The following is a 21,437-nucleotide window of genomic DNA, read 5'->3' as shown; positions in this document are numbered from 1 at the left end:
GCCCTGACCTGAGTGATAGATTATTGTCATTGTTAAGCAGTAATTAGGGGGAACTGCGTCCACATATTTGTGCAGTTTGTTATCCATGTTATGCATGTACTATGTATGTTTAGCAAAAATACTGTTTAGCTACAACTTAAATCTGTAGTACCTGTCTACATCAGTAGATAAGTAGCATTTTTATTGGCTTTATATTTGTCATACTGGTTTACTAGCCTCCTATTACATTAAGTTTATTCAGGATTTCTATTCACAAATAGAAATTATTCTGTGGTGACTCTACTGTATACTTGTCTATGTCAAAGACTTGTTTTTCAACTTCAAGATTGTAGGTAGAATAGAGTATATGCTGTATCTAAAGGCTTTTGAAAGAAATTGATGTATGTGCCTGGCTCAGTGTTTGAAAAAGATACATGGTAGGAAAATTATTAGTCAGATAGGCGAATAAGCCAGACCTTCAGACGAGGAAACAGTATTAGTGAGACTGGTTTCCTTTATAGCTTGATTCTTCATCTTTTAAACATGAGAGTTGGATTCTGGGTATGTCACATTCCGTAGCCACATGATCCCAATAGCTTTCCGGAAACATGTGCATAGTCATCGTCCTCCTGACTCCGTCTTCTCTGTGACTATGATTTCGTTCTTTCTTATCAGCTCCTTAGTACTTATTTAGATATGGTGATGCATGCAGTTTTAAGAGGTATGTTAATATATGTTCTCACAAGTGCATCATATTTGAAAATATATAATTGAATTCTTTGAACAGTGAGTCAATAGAACAAGCCTGTGCTGCCATTTTTATTGCACTAAGAAAAAGATATTAAGACATAATTATATTTATCCTTAATGTGAAGATTATGAATACTAGAAAATATTACATTAGGTGCAAAAGAATAGATGATGACTAAATGAATTATAAGATCAGGAGATTAACCCTGGTCTTCGTCCCATAGGTAGACTTATATCCAGCCTTACTCACTATCAGATTCCTTCCACCCTCTAACCTTCCTCAAAAGAATAAAATATATTGCTGGCAGGATGACTCAATGGATAAAGGTTCTGGCTTCCAAGTCTGACAACCTGAGTTCAATCTCCAGGACTCACACAGTAGAAGAGGAGTTGTCCTTGGGCCTCTACACAAGCTCCATAGCATATGTGTTCCACATACATACACACATGTACATATACACAAAATAAATAAGTGTAAAAATTAAGGGAGGAAAAGTAGTAATGGAAGTAAGCTAAAATTCTGACTTTGGAAAACAGTATGTTTAGAAGTACTTTCTTACCATTCCTTTCTATGATGAAATGAATAGGTACATTGAGTAAGGGCGAATCCCTGAGTCAAGTCAGCCACCTTCTCTCCTTATGGCTTAAATATACCATTGTTCTACTCCAGTGTGAGGCAAGTAGAGATATGGGTTCTGGAGGAATGAAAACACAATTTACTTTTCTGCTGCCCACTTATCTATAGCATTAGCTTGATAAGTTGACTCTCTATTTAACTAAGCAGGACATTTGTCTCCTTCTAGATAGAGGTACACAAACACAGGTTTGACCGTAACGCTATGACACTACCCAGATTAGGGTATAAAAAGACCTAGGCTCACTGGAACCTGCAGTGACTATGTAATGTAGTATCTGAAGTGAAGTATCTGAGAAGGAAAGATGGTCCCTTCAGTAATTTTATCAGGGATACAGATATAAACAGGGTATATAATCTAAGCTAAACTCAGTCTTTATTATAACCTAGTAGTGCATGTTTATTCTGATCAGAAACTGTCCATTCTCTCTGAGGCTCCCAACATTCTCACCTGCTATTCTTTCTTTATTCATTGTAAGATATAATTTTCAAATTTACTATGTAGGAAACATTGAATTACAACATTGGATAAATCACAAATGCAGTCACAATATTCTATTCCAGTTTTTCAAGTGTTAAAATGAAACATAATCAATGCAATTTCAATAATGCACTTTTTTTTTGTAAACAGCTTTTCAGTTTAGAAAGAAATTGGGCTAAAATTCTAGATTGTTAGGTTTTGTAAGCTCTTTTAGTTTGTTTATCACATGTAAGGGGAAAGAACGCACATGACAGTTTAGAGTGTGAACATTTTCTAACATATCCTCAAACCATGGAAAGGAGGAACAGTGTCCACCGTGTGGGAGTCTTTAATTTGAAGCCCACAGTGCTATGTCTTGTTCCTTTGCCTGCAAAAGGTAATCAGGCTAGCAGCCAGGAGTCAGTATGTGAGCTCTTCCCAAAGGCACCTCTTCCCAAAGGCTTCTTTCTCCACCTGATAGTTACAAAAAAACACATTTGGGATAAGTGTGAGTTCAAGAATATTTTAAGTGACATCTTGTAATTCTCTGTATTCTGCCCTGGACAAAGAGAGAGAGATCATTACATTTTTATTTTCTGATCCAGAAAACAAGATATTGATTAAACATTAATAAACTACTTATTTTTCAATTTTGAAGTTTATCTGTTTTATGAGAAACGATAAATGATTTAACATAAAGCAAAATAGAATGAAATAAACTTCCTAATAAATGACAGGCAAGAACAGTACTGAAAGGCTAACTGTACATTTTGACTACAGGATGAAAAGTAAAATAAAATGAAACTTACTACATTGTATGAAGAATTAATACTGTTGATTAGGGTCCAGTAATGTCTTTTGTAAACCTCATTAGGGTTTGTATCTGCTAGTTTCCCTTAAAGTGTTGCATATTCCTTGCTTTAATGATAGGAGCCACAGTAATCATGAAATCAAGACATCCATGCATCATTGCCCTTCCCTTTGACATTCTACTAATGTTATGTTCTTTATGTATGGGCAGGTCTCCATTATCAAGTAGAAACAGAAAAGTAAGCAACACACGTGGGGACTTGTGCACTGCATGTTATCTCTGCCGAAGAGTTGATGAGTCCCAAATGATAGAGTTGGACATTTTACTGCATAATAAATAGAGGGGCAGAAATGGATTGCCTTGTAGCAATAACAGAGCAACTGCCTACCTTTTATAATTCCAAGTGAAAGTAGAAACAATTGCCTTGAAGGGAAAAGAAATACTGCAAGCTTGCTAAGACTGGCCAGACAAGGGCTGTTCTGACCCCAGTCGCTGGATGCATGTAGGAGAGAGGAAATGTGCTACTTTTCAGTGAAGACTTAAAACACATGCTTTACCCTTCATCCGTGAGGGCTGATACAGAATCATCGATATTAGCAAAGAGTACACAGCCTGTTTGTTTAGTACCCAAACCCTGGCACCTTCAGGAAAGGGAAGATACCTGGATGAATTACTTTAATGATGCACATAGATTATATTTAATAGATAGTTATTTTTCTCTAATCAGAACACAACTGTCAATCCACCATGTTCCTGAGAATGCATGCCCCATTTTATTTAATAGATATTTTCACCTTTAAGTTGTCTGCTGATAAGGTAGCTTTTTTTATGGACCTTTATTGTCACCTCTTATCAATTCAGTCTACTCTATCTCTTCACTCAGAAAAGATTAAGTCATTTCTAACAGAATTTTCATGCCTGAAAGCTCTGTGCAAGTCATTTAAGTTTTTTTTTTCTCATTGCCATATGGTATAAAAGATACTGGTGTGTAAAATGTGTTTGTGAAATTCTTCTCCTTTAGCCCTTATGAACATACTACATTTCTCCACCCCCTGCAACTTGTCAGTTAGACCAGGTTGGCTTCCAATAGGCTAGGATTACAGTTGGGCCACCACACCCAGCTGTCTACCCCGTTGTTACCAGTCATTTATCTCATGTAGGAGATGAATAGCTAACAATCTAAGTAACCTGGTTAAAACAAATCCCTGAATTCATCCCTCTAAAACATAGGCTTTGGGGATAAAAGTGGTTTTCTTCTGCTTTTGGCCACATTCAGGAACATGTTGGTCAACAACTCTGGAATATTTGGTTTCTAGATCTTACTGTTGTATTTCTTCTCAAACTCTTACTTGAGGAGATCTCACAAAAACAACTTCTTTCATAGTCATGAAGTAAAAGTTGGCCCTCACTCACATTGTGTTGCCCTGTAAAGACGCAGACTGTTCAGGGCTTTGCTGCTGTCTTCATTTTACCAGTGCTAGGCCTGTTAAGATCATTTAAATGTACTTCTAGGAGGGGATTCAAGGAAACTGGTGATGTATCCATACTCTGGTGACAGAGTATAGGCGAAGGTATTAACCAGAGAGTCACCTCATTTACCTCCTATTATCCTTAGTTATCCTTTCTACTTCCTCTCCATATCGGAATGCTATTTATATATGAAGTTTTGCATGTGCTACAAACTGTGGTCTAAATTTCAAATCTTAACCATTGCACAATATAAATCCTTGATTCAGTGCTTTTACCTAAAGGCAAATTTCTGTTGGAAGAAATATCTGCCTGAATGAAACACACTTTCACATTTGACAAGTGTGATACATTTCTAAATGTATTAATGAATTGTATTCACCTCTTCTACTGTTCAAGGGAGAGTGCTTGTGTGTCCGTGGATTAACATTGTTAATCTCGCAAAATCCTGTTTCAATTCTTCCCCATCTAATGGTAGCCTAGATTCAGAGATGCTGTTTGTTACAAGGAAAGACTCAACAGGAGCTGATAACTGATTGGATAAGGGGAGCGGAGGGAAAACGAGGGCATAGACCTGCCATATGGGTGAAGGAAATATGAAAGGGAACAAAGAGGACCCAGCCGCATGTCCTCCTGCAGCTAACCAGAGCTGAGAAATGGCCGCCTTCCCTCTGTCCCTCAGACATTGCTGTCACTTTCCAGTTCATCTCACATCTGGCTTGTGAAGGATTGTTAGCTTCAACTAAATTCACAGTTTTCTCTTGGAAGGATGGTCTCGGGGCAGTTACAACCACGTACTAAGTATGGAAAATAGTGGCCTTACCAACTCTATAAGCATGTATTTTGTTCACACACATATTGACTTCAATTTGCCATTTTCAAACAGTGGATGGGAGAAAATATAAATACAAATAAATTTTAAAAAAAGAAACCAGTCTCTGCAGAAATTCACAGTCAGCTCCAGGCTGTTTTTTTAACCTTGAAAGGGATTTGAGTGCCTGTGGGTGAGCTGCACTGCTATGGAAGAACCAGAACAACTCTGTGGAAAGCTAGAACTTCTCCTGATGTGAGGTCATTGGAAGTTCAGGCTAGTTTAAATTAAAAAAAAAAAAAGATGGTCTACCCCATAGTTTGGTTAGTAATATAGTTGGTCTAGTCCTTCTCTATAATTAAATCTTTATTATTTGTTTTGCAAACATACAAAAAAGGAAAAAAACAGGATGAGTCTTTTTTTGTGGTAGTCCTTTGATGAGTTTCTAAAGGAATATTTTGAGGTTTTGAGGCTTTCCCCTCCTTGGATAATGTGCAGGATGAAGTGAAACACTGAGTACTTATGATTATGGATTGTGCGGTGTTTTGAAACTGGGAATTCTATTTTTCTTTTTGGCCCAAAGGTTGGGTTTTAAGAAACCATTCAGGAATGTGGCTTTAAAGTGATGGCCTTAGCACTATGAGAAAGGGTCGCGCCTGGGGAGTGCCACTCAGGGACTATAATATGTCCTGCAAATATCTGAGAATTCTGTCCTGGACTTAGAATCACAAACAGAGTTCAGCAGTTCTTAGAGTTTTGATTCCAGCTTTTCTTACATTCTATCTACTCCAGGACCGAGGGGTGGATTGAAACCATCAAGTAAACTTTGGCTTAGCTAGAGAGGAAAGGATGGTAAACTTGACTTTTCTACCTAGTTGCTATTTGACTGTAAAGGAATCATCTAACTTCAGTGCACTTCAGAGAGAACCTCAAAAATATGATATGCATGCCTAGGTTTTTTGTAAAATGAAACGAGTTAACGCAGAAAATATCACCTCTGTTTTATAGATACACTTACATTCTCATTGTGGCTTTTTAATGAAAATACAGTTCATAATTAGAACTTCATCTGTTATATGCAGTATGTTTTTTCACTTACTTATTTTAAGACAAAGTCCAAGTTGAGGAAAAAACAATTTTAGAACTTTAAGACCAACTATTTGATATTAGCACATGTCTAACTGAGACTTTGCCTGTCTTTGAATTACCCACAAAGATTTCCTTGCATCTAGTACCACCCATCCTAGCAACTGAGTTGAAAGTCTGTTAGCCTTAATATGACTTTCTTGGAAGTTATTGTGAGGAGTAGCAGTCTAGATTGGGATGTAAAGCCCTTCGTCATCTTGGTCAAGTTGTTACTATCTGGGTTTTGGGGTGAAGGGTCTATTGTTTGGCTGGAGAAATTAATTATAACTACAATCAAGCATTCTTATTTATGAATTCTGTGGAAATGTAGCATATGGATTTTGTAGAGTTTATGAAATATGAAAACCCATCCATCAACTTTTTGGTTTGAATGAAGCTACTCATTGTATTTCCGCCTTTCAAAATTCTGCAGAGACCCAGCCTGGACTCTAGCTGAGGAAGGTGGGAGGGAGCTGTAAAAAGGCATCAGCATTACAAAGAAGGTTGACAGAGGTAGACAATGAAGGGAGATTTTGAACAGAAAAGAACACACAAGCAGTGGGCTCTAAGGGGAAAAAAAATAGCTGAGCCCAATCCCAGATGTAAGGGTGCTAATACCACATTATCCAATGACCTCATCTTAATTTCTAATAGGAAGCTGCATGATCGGGGTGAAGCAGCTAGATATATGAGGTTGAAATGGAAGCCACCTTCCCTATCAGCCAGCATCTAGGCTGCTCTTTGCCCGCCTCAGCCATGACTTTCACCTTTAAGAGACTGCAACAAGAGAGACCTAAGGTCGTAGAAGCAAAGCTCTCACATCATCCCCAACACCAAGAAAGGGAAAAAAACCAAATGGCTTTGGGAATTAGAGCTTCACTCATTTATGATCCCTGCCTTTCTAGCCTGGATAAAGGGAAGGTGATTTTCAAAGCACTCTTTTTCGGCTTTCTTTCTTTCTTTTTCATCCTTTAAGGATAAAAGATGTTAGTTTACCTTGCCAACTCTAGGTACTTATTCTTTCCCGAGTTTACTGCTCTCAGCATTCTGACAAGCTCCAAAAATAATGACCTGTGCCATGTGTTGTTAAATGTTCAGTCAGACAGATAGATACAGATGGATGAGTGCTATGCTGCACAAAGGCAAGTCAGCATTATTTAATCAATGTTTGTTTGATCCGTGTAAAACAAGTATAAATGTAAGCTGCGTCCCATCTGTCCTATCATCCATGTGAAGCCAACCTCATTTTTAAAACTTGATTTCTTATGTAATTGTCCCAGAATGACACAGGATGATAAGTTGGGAGGGGAAGGATGGCTGTGCTTAGATGTCCCCCGTCTTGAGCTCCTTCGTTTTGCAGTGGCATTCTGGACAGTTAGGCAGCCTTGTGCTACAGTAACTACCAACTGGTAGTTAACAGTGAGTGAGCTTTTGCTTCCCTGGCCTAGCATTGAACACAAATGTCTCAGTTGCTCGCACAGGTTTACTAGGTTACTGAGTGGCAGTTAGCACACTGCCTGTCAGTGGTCAGTTTTACTAAATCAGTCTTTCCTTCTATTTTGTCATCTGGGAAGAAAGGGTCAGAGAGAGAGAGAGAGAGAGAGAGAGAGAGAGACAGAGAGAGAGACAGACAGACAGAGAGAGAGACAGACAGAGAGAGAGAGACAGAGAGAGAGAGACAGAGAGAGAGACAGACAGACAGAGAGAGAGACAGACAGACAGAGAGAGACAGACAGAGAGAGAGAGAGACAGACAGACAGAGAGAGAGACAGACAGAGAGAGAGAGACAGACAGACAGAGAGAGAGACAGACAGAGAGAGACAGAGAGAAACAGAGAGAGAGAGAGAGAGAGAGCGCACTGTTGCAAGCTGTCTCCTAATGGTTAAGAAAATTGCTTTGGATTGGTTCTAAAGCATAATGACCTGGGATCCATTGCAGTCCTCCTGTTAGCTCCTTGTTTTCTTCTCACAGAATATAGTTCTCTGTGCGACATACAGCTTGTTCTTCCGTTATCAGGTTTTCTTCTAAAACTCTTTAGTTAAGCAATTAAGCCTGGATGTAATTTTGAAATCATAGTTGAACTATCTACAAAATTCATTTTATATTCACACAGTATATACTGCAGGTTGCATTTGCTTGAACTAAGACATTACGAAAATCTGTTGAACATAAGAAAATAATAAAAATAAAAAAATCCTAAGGGATAAATGAAGCCAAACACAGTGAGCATGATGATACATGGAAACAATATGATAAAGAGAAAAACAAGTTAATCTTTCAGTAACGTCGCAAGTTATTTTTGTCACTAGGTTGATGATCACTGGCTTCCCTTCCTCACAGTCAATGTTTAGATTGTACACATTGCCCTGACATTGGCTATGGTTTGTTATAGGAAACAGATAAAATCGTAAGTGTCCTTATGGGAGCACATAGGTAGAAATGGCAGCATATAGGTAGAGAATCAAAGATTGAGCATGCGTGCAGCAAGCTGGGAAAAGGCCAGTCAGCTGAAAGTGTGTGCACAGGTCCAGTTAGGAAATTCTAGGAAGGGGTAAGGACTCCAGGCAAATTATGTTCACAGCACCGGAAGGTTTGTTCACAGCACTGGAAGAAATATTGACCTAAAATAACTTGTAAACTCCAGCAGCAGAGAAAGAAATGGAAAAGTAAGATAGTGCCATGCTGCTCCAATACTAACAGAACTTACGTATTGATGCCTTTCATTTATGTCAATCAATGTTAGTGATTATTAATCACTGTCATAATATTGGCCTGTGTGTACGGTGCAGGTTATATGTTAGGTTTCACAGCTAAAATCATCTTTACGGAGTGTGGCTTTGGAATTTCTTTTTAAATCATGTTTATTCCTGTGATAAATCCCTTGACATTATACTTTTTAGTATTGACTTTGTACTGGTTTCCTTGTTTTTTTTAATAGTCAATTGACCCTGGCCAGCAGTTCACATGGGAACACTCAAACTTGGAGGTAAACAAACCAAAGAACAGATATGCAAATGTCATTGCATACGATCACTCCCGGGTTCTCTTATCAGCAATAGAAGGTAAGAAAATGCATATATTATTCAAATTGTTGTTTTCTGGGTTTACGTATTTGCATGTGAATGTAGCATTGTCTGGACTGCCAGCCATCTATGAAAACATTTACCTACAACCCAGGCCCAGTGTACTGGCATCTTCACTTTTTTACATAAATGAATCGCTCACAGGGCAGGTTGTCACTGCTGCAATCCCAGAAGCTTCCCTCTATGAAGATTTGATTATTTAACTGATGTTTTTATGTGGGGAGAAATGCTTAGCTTACCTATGACTGTAGTTATGAGCAAACTGGTGATTTTTCCGTGTCCTATACACTAGTTACATATTTAAAAAGTAAGGAAGGGGGTGTCTATAAATCAATTTAGATATGCTCACTGAGACAGGGTAAACGTAGGAGTCAGTATTGTGCCGGTTAACAGAAACTAAGCACCTTGGAAATGTGCAGGCTATCGAATCCGTGAACTGCTTTTTAATCTTCCTTTCTCACAGTCAGGAGTGAATTCCAGAGGGGTTGATGGATGAAGAAGGTTGAAGAAGGTTGCTCTTTAGCATCCCCAGGAGGGTAGTGTCTGCTTCCCTCCTCTCAATAATCAATCCGTGTATGTACCAGTCTAAAAACATTCAGGAGTTCATTCCTGACAATCAGAACTTCAGTAGTCCTTTAGTCTATAGAATAACACTGGATTGATGGGCCTTAGAACATTTTTTTCATGCTACCTATTTCTTTCACATGTCATAACAGGCAACCTCAGCCTCCACTTGCCTGTCCCATACAACATTTGTTAGCGGTGCCACTCAAAGGTTCTCTGTTTAATCTCTTGCAGTTGCTTTAGAAATCATTGAATAGTACTGGCTTCTGATTAATCCTTTCAGGAATTTGCAGTGCAAACAGTCACATTTATCTACAGTGGTTCAAATCCTTTTTTCTTTTTCTTTTTCATTTTCTGCTTTTAAAAAATCTATGGTAGTTCTCACCTTATCTATAGCTCTAAGCTTGAAAGCTCTCTTGGGGCCAGACAGTTGGTTTAGCAGGCAAATCCCTGTACCAATGACCTGAGTTCAATCCCAGGATTCACACAGTAGGAAGACACAAGTTGACTTCTGACTTCCAAATCAACACTGTAGAATATGCTTGCATAGGCACACACATGAATAAAATAGGAACTGAAATTGGTAAAGTGCTCTTGGTGAACATAAAAATCAACAATACATTAATTTCTACACTTGGAAGTAAAATATATCTTTCCATCCTTTGACTAAGCTGATAACTGCAGCTGGTTTGGCTCAAGTTGGCCTTATGTTGGTATTGCTGAACCATAAAATTCCATCACCTAAGTTTTGATTTTGGAAAGTATGGTAATGTCTCTTACCAGTGACCAAATACAGTCATGTTCAAATGTCAACTGTCTTCCATCCTGAAAACATTAATTAACTATCACGTATCCGTATCGCCTCTGCCAGTGGAGGCAGGATTAGACCACATTGTTGACTACTTCTTGCTGAGTCTTGTTCAGAAATTCAAGCTGACATTTGTGCACAGCTGAATGTAGGCTCCACATTTTAGCTCTGCAAGTCCATTTTAAATGAAAACGAAGCAAATAGTTTCTTATCTATAAAGTCATCAGAGTAAATTAGGAGCAGGACTGAATCAGAAATAAGTCTTTCTTTAATTAGCCAAGTAATATGGAGATAGATAGATAGATAGATAGATAGATAGATAGATAGATAGATAGATAGATAGAAAGAAAGAAAGAAAGAAAGAAAGAAAGAAAGAAAGAAAGAACAGGACCCTGTAGAGAGCCTCCTGTCAGCTTTTTCTGTCTTTAGTAGCATTTCCATGTATTTTTGCCACATTGCCATAGTTTTCCTTAACTTATTATTTTTTACATTTTAACAAGAAAGGGTGTCAAGATGGGTTGGGGTGGAGCTCTTGTGCATTTATTATGACAGAAAATTCTGCCCATTTTATTCTTAGGCCATTTTTACAGTTTAGAAGCAAAGGTGTTTGACTCAGACTAAAACCTGCCTTTTTATAACTCTATGCCCACAGATACACCCTAAATCTAGATCTGACCTAGAAACCAAAGTCTCTCCATGTTCTATTATGCAAAAGGTTAGAAGAATTTAATTGAAATCTGTGGGCTAGAGAGCTTAAATCTGGATTACGACCATGAACAGCATTTTATAATAGACCAAGCCCTCCTAACCTGGAATAACTCCAGGTGACAAGTCATTCAATCTGTGTCAGTCTGAGACTGGAGAATGCTGTGCACAGGAACTGCCTAGTCAGCCACTAACTGAGTGGCATGCAGCTTGGATAGCCCTGGGTCAGATGAAAATGGGAACTGACATTAGCCCTGTTTATAAAAGCTAGTGTGTCCTACCCCTGTTTCCTAACTGTAGTGATGGTGGGTGAGGGGTTTGTTCAGGATAGATTTGCAATCCTTTTCCTTGTACGGTTAGCTACTTTTTTTCATATTACTTTGCAGAATATCTGACAGACATTAGAGAAGAAAAAGAAATCGACATGGTGACTTACACTGTCTTTATCTTGTTTAATAGTGTGATCATTTACCCTCATCCCATGGATAATATGAAAAGAATGAAAGCTGAAATTCTAGATAGCTGCAGCCTGCTTCCTAAGCTACTTGGAAGCAGTGATATTCCTAATGGTTTGAGATCATTCGTTAACTTGGAGGAAACCCAGAACAAATCCAGAGAGTTAAACTGCAGATGGTTGTCAATTGTTGCACATCTGGCCAAAGTTAGGTAGAGAAACACCGGTGAATTTTTGACAAGTCAAGTGCCACTTTGATAACCTCCACTTAAGCAGTTCTAATGAGAAAATTGTGGTTCCCGAACAAAAGATGTAACAGCAGCTAGTTTAATGATTTAAGTTAGATATTCTCAAATATGACCAAATTGAAGCTTATTCTTAAATGCACATGCACACAATATAAAATAATCTGTTAACTCTTATACGGTGTGTAAAATGTCCCAAAGCTATACTTCCTTTAATGTAAAGAGAGCACACAATAGAGAGTCAGAAACCTGACTTTGAGGCATTAGTTGTCCCTGTATCTGGGTAACCTTGACCCCTCTGAGATCAGTTTTCTCAATTACAGCCTCTCTTTCCTGGCTTCTGAGATCTAGATAGTTCTTCAGAGCAGTCGTTATGTTTGCTCTACCTTACCTAATGAAATGCTATCATCAGGATGTCCCTTGATATTTAGTAGTTGACACTAGTTAGGGGAGCTGCAGTGTGGACAGAGGGTAGCCCCTGTGCCCTAGGGAGCCCAGCTCTTCTTGTTCCTCCAGCCACTTCAGATCACCAACAGCACTTTCCCATGCAGGAAGTATGACTCCAAATACCTGGTTTTAGCTTTTTGCCCCCCAAATTCTCTTTATCATTTGACCCTAGGTTTAGAGCTAATTTAACCGTTGTATGCTGTAAGTTCATTTTCTAGGTTATGCTCTAACTAACCTAAAACCATGACTCAGCATCCGAAATTCTTACTGCACCAAAGGCTGTGTGTCTGCCACAAACCGTGTAGAAGTACAGTCTTCGCCGTCAGTATCTGACTGATTCTGTGGGGCAGTCTCTCCCTAGATGCAGATATAGGGGTTTCGTGGATTTTTTTAAAAATAAAATCAGTATATGGCAAGTTTTTATCACAATGTTTTATAATTTACAAGAATTAATCTTTACTGTCTTAGGTAAACCAAGTTTCTATTCTGAAACATAAGTCATCTTCACTAGCATCAGTACTAACTTTTCATAGAACAATTATAATTATCATTTAAGAGCCATATTGGCAAAGACTTCTTAAAAAGCTTCATCCAAGCCTAAATATATAACAGTATTAAAATACTACTTTTCAGCGCAATAACCAAAACAAGAAATTAGAGAGGGCCTGATTAGCTGCATATTTATTATATGTTAGTAACTACGCCATTGATTTTACCTTTATTATGTATACTGTTCATCTGAATTTACATATGGTAAAAAGGAAACATTAGTAATGTAAATGTTGGACTAGGGGCCACTCAGTGAGTAATATGCTAGTCACACAAACATGAGGATTTGAGTGTTAATCTCTAGGTCTGATATAAGATCAGGTTTCCCAGTTCATGTCTGTATCTGAGTTCCCATGGCAAGACAGGAGGTAGAGATAGGAAATTCCCAGGAAATTCGAGGTAGGCTGGCATATGCAGTGTACTAGCGAACAAGAACCCCTTTCCCAACAAGGAAGAAGGTGAAGACTAAGACCTGTGGTTGTCGTTTACTTCACACGTGTAGACAGGGACACATACATGCCTGCCATTTCACACATAGGCAAGCACATCACACTCACAGTCATAACAGCATACCATACACAAGAGGTACACTTCTTATGAGGAGAGGGCTCTTTTTACTGTGAAAAGTAAGATGTGTCAAAGCCAAAAATGCTAACGTCATGTCAGACAAACTTGAAGGTACCCTTACCCCATCGTCCCATGTTGTGTCACGCTACTTTTGTGGTCGTGGTGGTTGTATCTGTTCCCACAGGGTCTTATTTAAAAACAGTTTGGTTTTGGCTGAAATGACTGTTGAGGAATTTTGAAACATTTCAGAAGAAACCTGAGAGCTAGAGGTTTTCAGTTTTCTTTCTTAAACTCCAGGCAAAATGAATTTTTCTGAACAGCAAACAGCACATGGATATAGATTTAGCAGTTTGCTCAAGATAGAATGGGAAGAGTTCTGAAGAAAGGCATGAGCTTGAAACGTACAGCCCAGTTTAGAAAGCTACACGACCTTGTCATGGCACATCAACAGGGAGTGTTTGGGAAAACAGGAGCAAATTTGATGCCCAAATTAAGTCCACGTAAAACAAAAAATACACGCACACTGTATTCCTATACCCATTTTGGGGGAGTTCCTGGCCACCAAGTCCTTGCAAGTTCATTTACACACTTAGCAATCCTGACTTAGTTGGTTGGGCTTTGTTTCTTCATCAAGCAAGGGCTTTTGTATGGTTCTTCTGTCATCTCTAAGATTCTGAAATTCATTCTAAATTCTACTCAGTAGGCAAATAAATACTAAATCTTAGACATTCCTGTATTGGCTCCTTCTGAAACATAGAAAGTTTCAAGCCAGAGGGTGTGTGCAAAACAATCTGTCATATGTATGGCCATTTCACCAAAGCAGATCAAAGAGGTTTCATCAATGTCATATTCACAAACATTCTTCAGCACTAGAGCTTATGAAACTTCTTTTTTAATGATTAGTAAAACGTAAACCTTTATGTTAATGCTTCTGTTAAGCTACAATAACTTACCACAACTAGGTGATATATAACACTAGATGTGCATTTCTGCAATCTGTGGAGTCCAAAATAAATTGTTTAATGTCATTTGTTTAATATCAGCTGATGATCTGGGTCTTCACCTTCCAAAGCAGTGTCTTTCACTATTTCTTCTGGGTTGGAGGGATGCTTCCTCAGTAGTGGGAGTGTTGGAAACAAGACTAGTAAACCCAATCATCAAACTCTTTTACAAAGCCCCCAATCCCTTGAGGACTGTCTAGTGATTTCATCACTTCCTGAAGGCCTCACTCATCAATATCAGGTTGATTTGTATGCTTCAGTATGTAACTTTGTGGGGATTGCCATTCAGATCATAGCGATTTATTTTAATTTTCTTATGGGAGGAGCATATATTTAAAGTTTTAAAGCAAATATTTATGTTCATTCTCTTTCATGAGTACTATCTCTAATTAGCCTACATATGCATCTCAAAACATCCCGGACTCTTCTTGGTTCTTGAAAGGTCATTCAAGGGGTTACTGTACCTTGGTTTTATTGCCCATATAGTTATTCTGTTACCCATACCTACTTCCTAGAATCCATAGAAAGAATAACTAAATTAATGCAGTTCCGACCCTTATAGTGTCCAGCACCAATAAAATGCCCAATAAACACTCGACACTACTATCATTACTGCTATGAGTTTTATACTATTGTATACAAGTTCTTTTTCACTCAGAATTTTTTATATGATCTATGGAAAAGTTAACAATATCCAAATGAGAAAGCTGCATGTATTTAGAGTAGTTTATAAAGAAAGAGAAAATATTAGCTCTTGATTAATGGAAACCAGACATGTAATAAAATTACAAATTTCAAGAAGGGGAAAAATGTTTCCTTTAAGTGGAAATACGGAATATATCATCTGGTGTTAAATTTGCATAATAAGAGCAGTTAAAATCCTAGTATAAATAATACGGGTGACAGATGATGTGACAACAATGTGATTATTTGTGAGATGGGAACCTAACAGCTTTAAAATGAATGAGCCGCTCACAGAGTCAGCCCTGCTGAGATAAATCTAACTAAGAGCAGCTGATGAAAACCAGAAACCCAAGGAAGTTTTCAGTAACAGCGATTTTTCCGCTCGCCCATGAGATAGGTACATTGTTTCAAACCTCGTGAGTCCTCACTTCTGTAGGTACTCCTGTACCAACTCACTAAACACTACTGCCCACACACATGCCAACCTCTTAGCATGCCCCCATTGTGAAACAGCTTCTGTGTTTTCAGGCCTTATATAGAACACTGATACCTATTCAATAAGTAAAAACATGCCAATATTTTCATTCCATATATTTTTAGTTTTTCATATATGTTACCTTTATTATATTCTTCGCCTCCCAAAGGCCATCTAGTTCCTCCCCATCATCCTCCCCACTAATCTATATGTTGTTCCTCTGTTCTCCCCACCAAAAACAAAACAAGAATAAAAAGAAAAAGGTTAGGCATGGTCTCATGTTTGGCCATAGAGGAATGGAAATGGACAAGGAGAAGTGGCTAAAGTGAGCAGCCTGAGGAAGAGAGGAAGGACAGGCCTTGGTAGCCTACCTGGTTCCTAGTCATGTGTGGCAGCAGCTGTGGGTCCCTAGCAAAGAGCAGTTCTTCAGGTTTGCTGGAGGCTCAAGTGAATGAAGATTGTCTAGGAGCAATGACAGACAGAAGGCTTGCATATGTTCTTTCTCTTACTACCTTGCCTTGCCTTTTCTCCTTTTTTACTCTAGGGAATAATCTGTGAGTCCCTTGTGTAAGGATTACTTAGTGCTTAAATTCTATTGAAAAGACAGTAGGCGCTGGTGGAGAGATGGCTCCATGATTAAGAGTCTGACCTGCTCTTGCAGGGGACTTGAGTTTGGTTCCTAGCACCCATTTGGATGGGCTCACAACTGTCTGCCTATAACTCTAGATCCAGGGAATCTGAGACCCCTGATTTCATACGGTACTTGTGTGCAGATAAGCGAATTAAATTAAAACAGAACACATTTTATTAGACTGCGTACCTCATTTTTCTAGAAACCCATTTTCGTTAGTTCCATCCAATTATTGTTGAGTTGAGCTCATTTTTCTTACAATGCCCACAACATCAATCATTGATGGAGGCAGACAGCACAGTTCCTGTAGCACTTCCAGGCTTTCGGTTTTCATGTTAATTATGTACAAAAGTGACACAGTGTAATCCTTTATAAATTTATTTTTTAAATACATAAAACTATTTTTTTTGAAGAGCAGTAAAGAAACATAGCTTAATTTGTCCCAAGTAGCAAGCAAGATGGGATTTTCAGCCTTAGAAACCTGGGCCAATTTCCCAATTTCTGGCTTATTAAAATCAATCTAATTACAGCTGTTTGGATGGCATTTTCCCTGGATAGGCTGAGCAGCTAGTGAAAAGATGTGTGATTTCCCAACTCCTCTTTTTACTGTTAACCCAGAGAAGAAAAGATGTATTTTTTTAAGTGATGATTGCTAGTGATATTGGCTTGCTTTGTTTAGCTCTGTACTCCGAGTAAGCCAATCAAATCATGAGTTAAAAAAGCCCTGGAAATGAGTTTGTTCTCTGTCTGCATCATCTTATTTCATTATGTGATGTTTGTTATTTTACTGTATATGGAGACAGAATATATTAATAAATCCACCCCTCATTCTGAGGAGATGGGGAGGCGTGTCTCGTGTGATATTTCTGATATTAGAATTTAGGCATATAGACCCATATTTCTGATGTCACTAAAAAGAATTTTATTTCTTGACTAATTATCTTTAGTAGAGAGTTTGAAAGAATCCAGAGTTGGAGTTACTTTTTAGTCAATAGATAAAATGAGATAGGTTTATTTCATTTACTTACTACATTGATTATAATATCCATGTGGTATTTTAGGAATTGCACATGCAGTTTTTCCACTGGACTCATAAACAGTGTTGGCTTGATGGTATTATAACAATAATGTTCATACATTATCAATGAAAATGATGATCTGAGTGATTTTTTTTAAAATGTGGCTTCTGCAGATTCTGATTATCTCCTTACTTGAAACTTTGGAATAATTGCTTCCTTATGATTATAAGTCATAGCTGCAAAACTATGTGACCTAAAAGCTGCTTTTTCCCTCCTGGGCAAAGTGTTCACTAACAACAAATAAGTTTCTTCCAGCACAGAGGCTGAGTTTCCCTAAGCCTGTGGTTACTCTTGTTATGTACTTAAAGTCAGATAGACTCACTAGCTCATTTTCTGGGACCATTTTCAGAACACTCCTACCCCAGAAGTCCAGAGGGCAGAAGGTCAGGCAACAGAGCACAGAGCACAGTGAGGAAGGAAGAAACCCTGGCTTAAAGCATTGTATACGTTATTCATTCTCCACAAGCACCGAGATGATACAGTGGCCACAGAGCAAATCATGCTTTTGAAAACAAGTTGTGAATTTTGCAAAAATAGTGACAATTCAGATTGCAGCTACATCAAAAAATCCAGTGATGCTGCTTCTTTGGAAGGGAATTCTTGATCTCTGGTGTGTTGCAAGGAAAATCTTTCACTACTGCAGCTCTGATGTAGCAAGTTATGGTTGCCATGACACAAGGGAAAGGAAAGAATACAGCATGTGTGGAAACTAAATCAACTTACTGTAATGTATTGTTTGCTTTTATATTCTTGGTTTAGGTGGTGTCAGCAAAGTAAACTTTTCATCCATTCTGTCTGATAGAAATTTCAGTCAAGGATACAACCGCCAATTCAGTGTTTGGGGATTGTGGTTTTGTATGTATTGGAGAGAGGATGAGACTCTCTCTCTCTCTCTCTCTCTCTCTCTCTCTCTCTCTCTCTGTTTGATAAAAGTTATAAAACTGGAATGAACTAGTTTGCTGAAGAATAATTTGTTTTCACGCAAGCTTTACTTATTAAAACATGGTGGAATGTAAAATGTAAAAGGCTGTGTGTTCCAGGTTTTGGGGCCACTCTAGGAGGTGGAATATTGAAAGCTCTTCTAGCTGTCTTGCTCCCTCTCCACCTCTGCTAGAGACAGTTGGTGTATCTTAGTCAGGAGGGGCACCACATCCCCTCCATGTCTGTTGCTGCTCACTCTCATCCAGTCCACTGAAGGAGAACTGCCTCTTTCCCATGAGCACACACCCCACTCCCATTGCTTTTCTTTACATTGTTTTGTTTTGGAGACTTAGCTGCCTCAGAGGAACTCTTCAGTATCAGCCCTTCAGCATGTCTTATCTCACCGTGCTAGAAGCAGTGGGAGTCAGCCTGCGAGTGCATTAGAGTGCATCACTACTAAATCTAAGGGAGTAAGCAACTCTGTTTATCTTAAAATAACTTTGTAGAAATGGGCGAACCCAAAACAGTTAAGAATACCATAGAGACCATATTTTAGAGCTCAGAAGAACCTGTGGAAATCAATTTGTCCAGTGTACCTTGGTTTAGCAGATAAGCTGTGACAGGTCTAGACAGGGTGAAAGATTGGCTGAATAGTTCCTGATGAGGTTCCCTAAATACTAAGTAAGTGCTTAGCATTGTCCCAAGATTTGAAATTACACGTAGGATTTTCCCTTCTGGATCTGGTACAAAAGTGTGAGCATTCCTCTTGTGGTTATGTAATTCTGCATTGACAAAGTAATTCATGGACTTCTTTTTCATACAACTTCAGTGCACGAAAGGCTAATTACTGACCATTCGTAATTACAAACACTCTTTAAACATGGGCAAATCTTTTCAAGTTATATTATCTTCTGATCAAAAAAATTATAATCCACAGTAAACTGAATGGGTTTTGTTGTTGTCTGGGTCTGCAGCGTAATTACTTCTGCTTAAATTAGTAGGGAAGAAAGATTTTATTTTAACCCTGCCATGGCAAAATAGCTCAGGTGAAATATTCCTTGACATTGTAATATACTTTCAAGGTCGTAAATCATTTCTAAGTCATTAATTGCTTGGCTCAATATTCTTTCAAATCACATCACTTCTTTCTTGTTTTGTTAATATTCAAGCATATGCAAAACCAACGCCATGAAGCACAGTTCATTTTTTTTAATCTTCGGGGCTATGTGGAATTGAAAACTGAACCAGGTCCTATAGAAGAATAGCCAGCTCTTAACCACTGATCTCTCTTCAGCCCTATCTCCTTATTTTAAAGCCTTGGGTGTACATTTCTAGTTATAATGAGCTCAGAGTAAACAGGCTTAATCCTGTGCATGCATAATCAAACAAGCAGTGTGCCACTAGAAGGAATCTAGTCATTGATGAAGTTTAGTTTTGCACAGGATTGAACTATGTGATCATAATGTACAGCTGAGACATCGGTTTAAGTTTTCCATGCATCTGACCAGAGCTAAATAGTTACTTAGTACTGTACCTGTTTGCACATTGACTATTGCTAATTAGAGGACATATTACATCAATATAGAAGAAAACTTAAAATTCTACTAATTTTATAAAACCCACTAAAACCATAGGGAAAAACACGTCATTGAGCTAAGCTGGTCGTGAATGAACTATATTAGAAATAGCCAATTGTGAGCCAGATGTGGTGGGGATACATGCCTTCAGTCCCAGGAGAAGTAGGCGCATCTCTATAGCCCAAGGCCAGCCAGGGCTACAAAGTAAGACTCCTTTTTAAGGAAATAAAATAATAAATAAATAAAAGCTGATTATCAGGCCCTTCTGTTCTATTTCTACAATTCTGTCCTATCTCTTGAATTTTGCTGGAGACTAGAACATGGTCAAGAACTCAGGGTCATGTCATATTAACAACTCTGGTCTATACCTTAAACAAACAAAAAGCAAACATACAAACACCCAAGACAAGCACTAATTTTAAACTTCTGAAAGGTCTTCCTGACTCCACGTAAATAAACAATGAAGCAATCTGCTAATTTTCCATGATTTCTTCTCCTTTCATTCCTGAATTTTAAGTTAGATTTCTATTCCTAGAGCCCCAAAGCAAAGTTTGTTCTCATGAACTTGGATTCATATTTGCACTGTGATGAGTATTACTATAGTACTGGCAGGCTTTTTCTTCTTTATAAGGCATTACAGATTAAATGAGCTAATAGGCATTCTTTGGAGAAGATCAATGTCCAATATGAATGAATTTCATATGTCTAGCGTCCCAGCGACACATCCTATCAACAGTCTGTAAGATGTCTCATGACACCCAAAATTCTAAAAGCCATTAGAGCGTATATTTTCTCAGAAATGGTTGAAAAATATTCCTAAATACATCATACCAAAAAACTAGTGTCTCAGTACTTGAAACTGACTGATGTTAAATGTAGGTTCTATTCTGACTTTAATAGTTTGAGAAGGACAAGGAATCCCCCTTCCTGAAGGCTTTTTTCATTCTGTGCAGAACTCATGAAAGGGTATTAGATACAGGACATGGTATATCCAAGATCTCCAGGGACAGCATCCCGCGTACCTTCACACTGCAGGGCTGGCATAGTACTCTGCCCGTGTGTGTAAAAGGATCATATAAAAATAAGCATTCATTCTGAAAATCACCCCTGCCCCCGTGCTTTGGCATTATTTTCAGGGCGAATGCAGTAGCTTGATAATCAGCATTCCTGGATACTGCATTATTTTATTTTTGGTTTTCTCTCTTTCAAAACACCAGGAGCTAAATTTCTAATGCATTTGGTGTTGAACTCAACCACGTGGTAATCTTCTGACAGAAATGGTTTATTTTTATCTCTTAGAAGTGCCATCATTATTCGTTCATTAACTGTTCACCTCCCCTAAATGTTATTATTCAATTTTTAAAAAATAATGCATTTCATAACGCCTTAACAAAATTGCACACTTCCATGTGGCTGCCATCAGAGGGTTGCATTTAGGCTCCCCCCCTGTATCCACAGGCATTTGTATTGGGTAGGATCAGCGTCTTTATCAGTACTGAGCTGCCAGAGCTCAAACTGTTTCTTGAGTAGCTGAAATCGATGAACAATGCTCCAACCAACTGTGTGTTTCAGTTTCTGCTCCAAAGATTTTCCACCTAATGGTGGTGCTA

At 38.3% G+C, this 21,437-nt stretch overlaps 1 protein-coding gene across 45 annotated transcripts in view; it reads left to right on the top strand.

Moving 5' to 3' along the window:
* Ptprd (protein tyrosine phosphatase, receptor type, D) overlaps positions 1 to 21,437 on the top strand; it is a 2,322,278-nt gene that overhangs the window by 2,239,967 nt on the left and 60,874 nt on the right. For all 45 annotated transcript variants that reach the window (XM_063288539.1, XM_063288540.1, XM_039111462.2 and 42 more), the window contains one exon: positions 8,976 to 9,099. In XM_063288539.1, the coding sequence (XP_063144609.1) occupies positions 8,976 to 9,099 (124 nt within the window). The remainder of the gene's footprint in view (positions 1 to 8,975; positions 9,100 to 21,437) is intronic.

Source organism: Rattus norvegicus, chromosome 5 (genome assembly GCF_036323735.1).
Source record: "Rattus norvegicus strain BN/NHsdMcwi chromosome 5, GRCr8, whole genome shotgun sequence".
Lineage (NCBI taxonomy): Eukaryota > Metazoa > Chordata > Mammalia > Rodentia > Muridae > Rattus > Rattus norvegicus.
The sequence above is the reverse complement of the archived record's forward strand: the minus strand, read 5'-3'. Positions and strand labels throughout refer to the sequence as shown.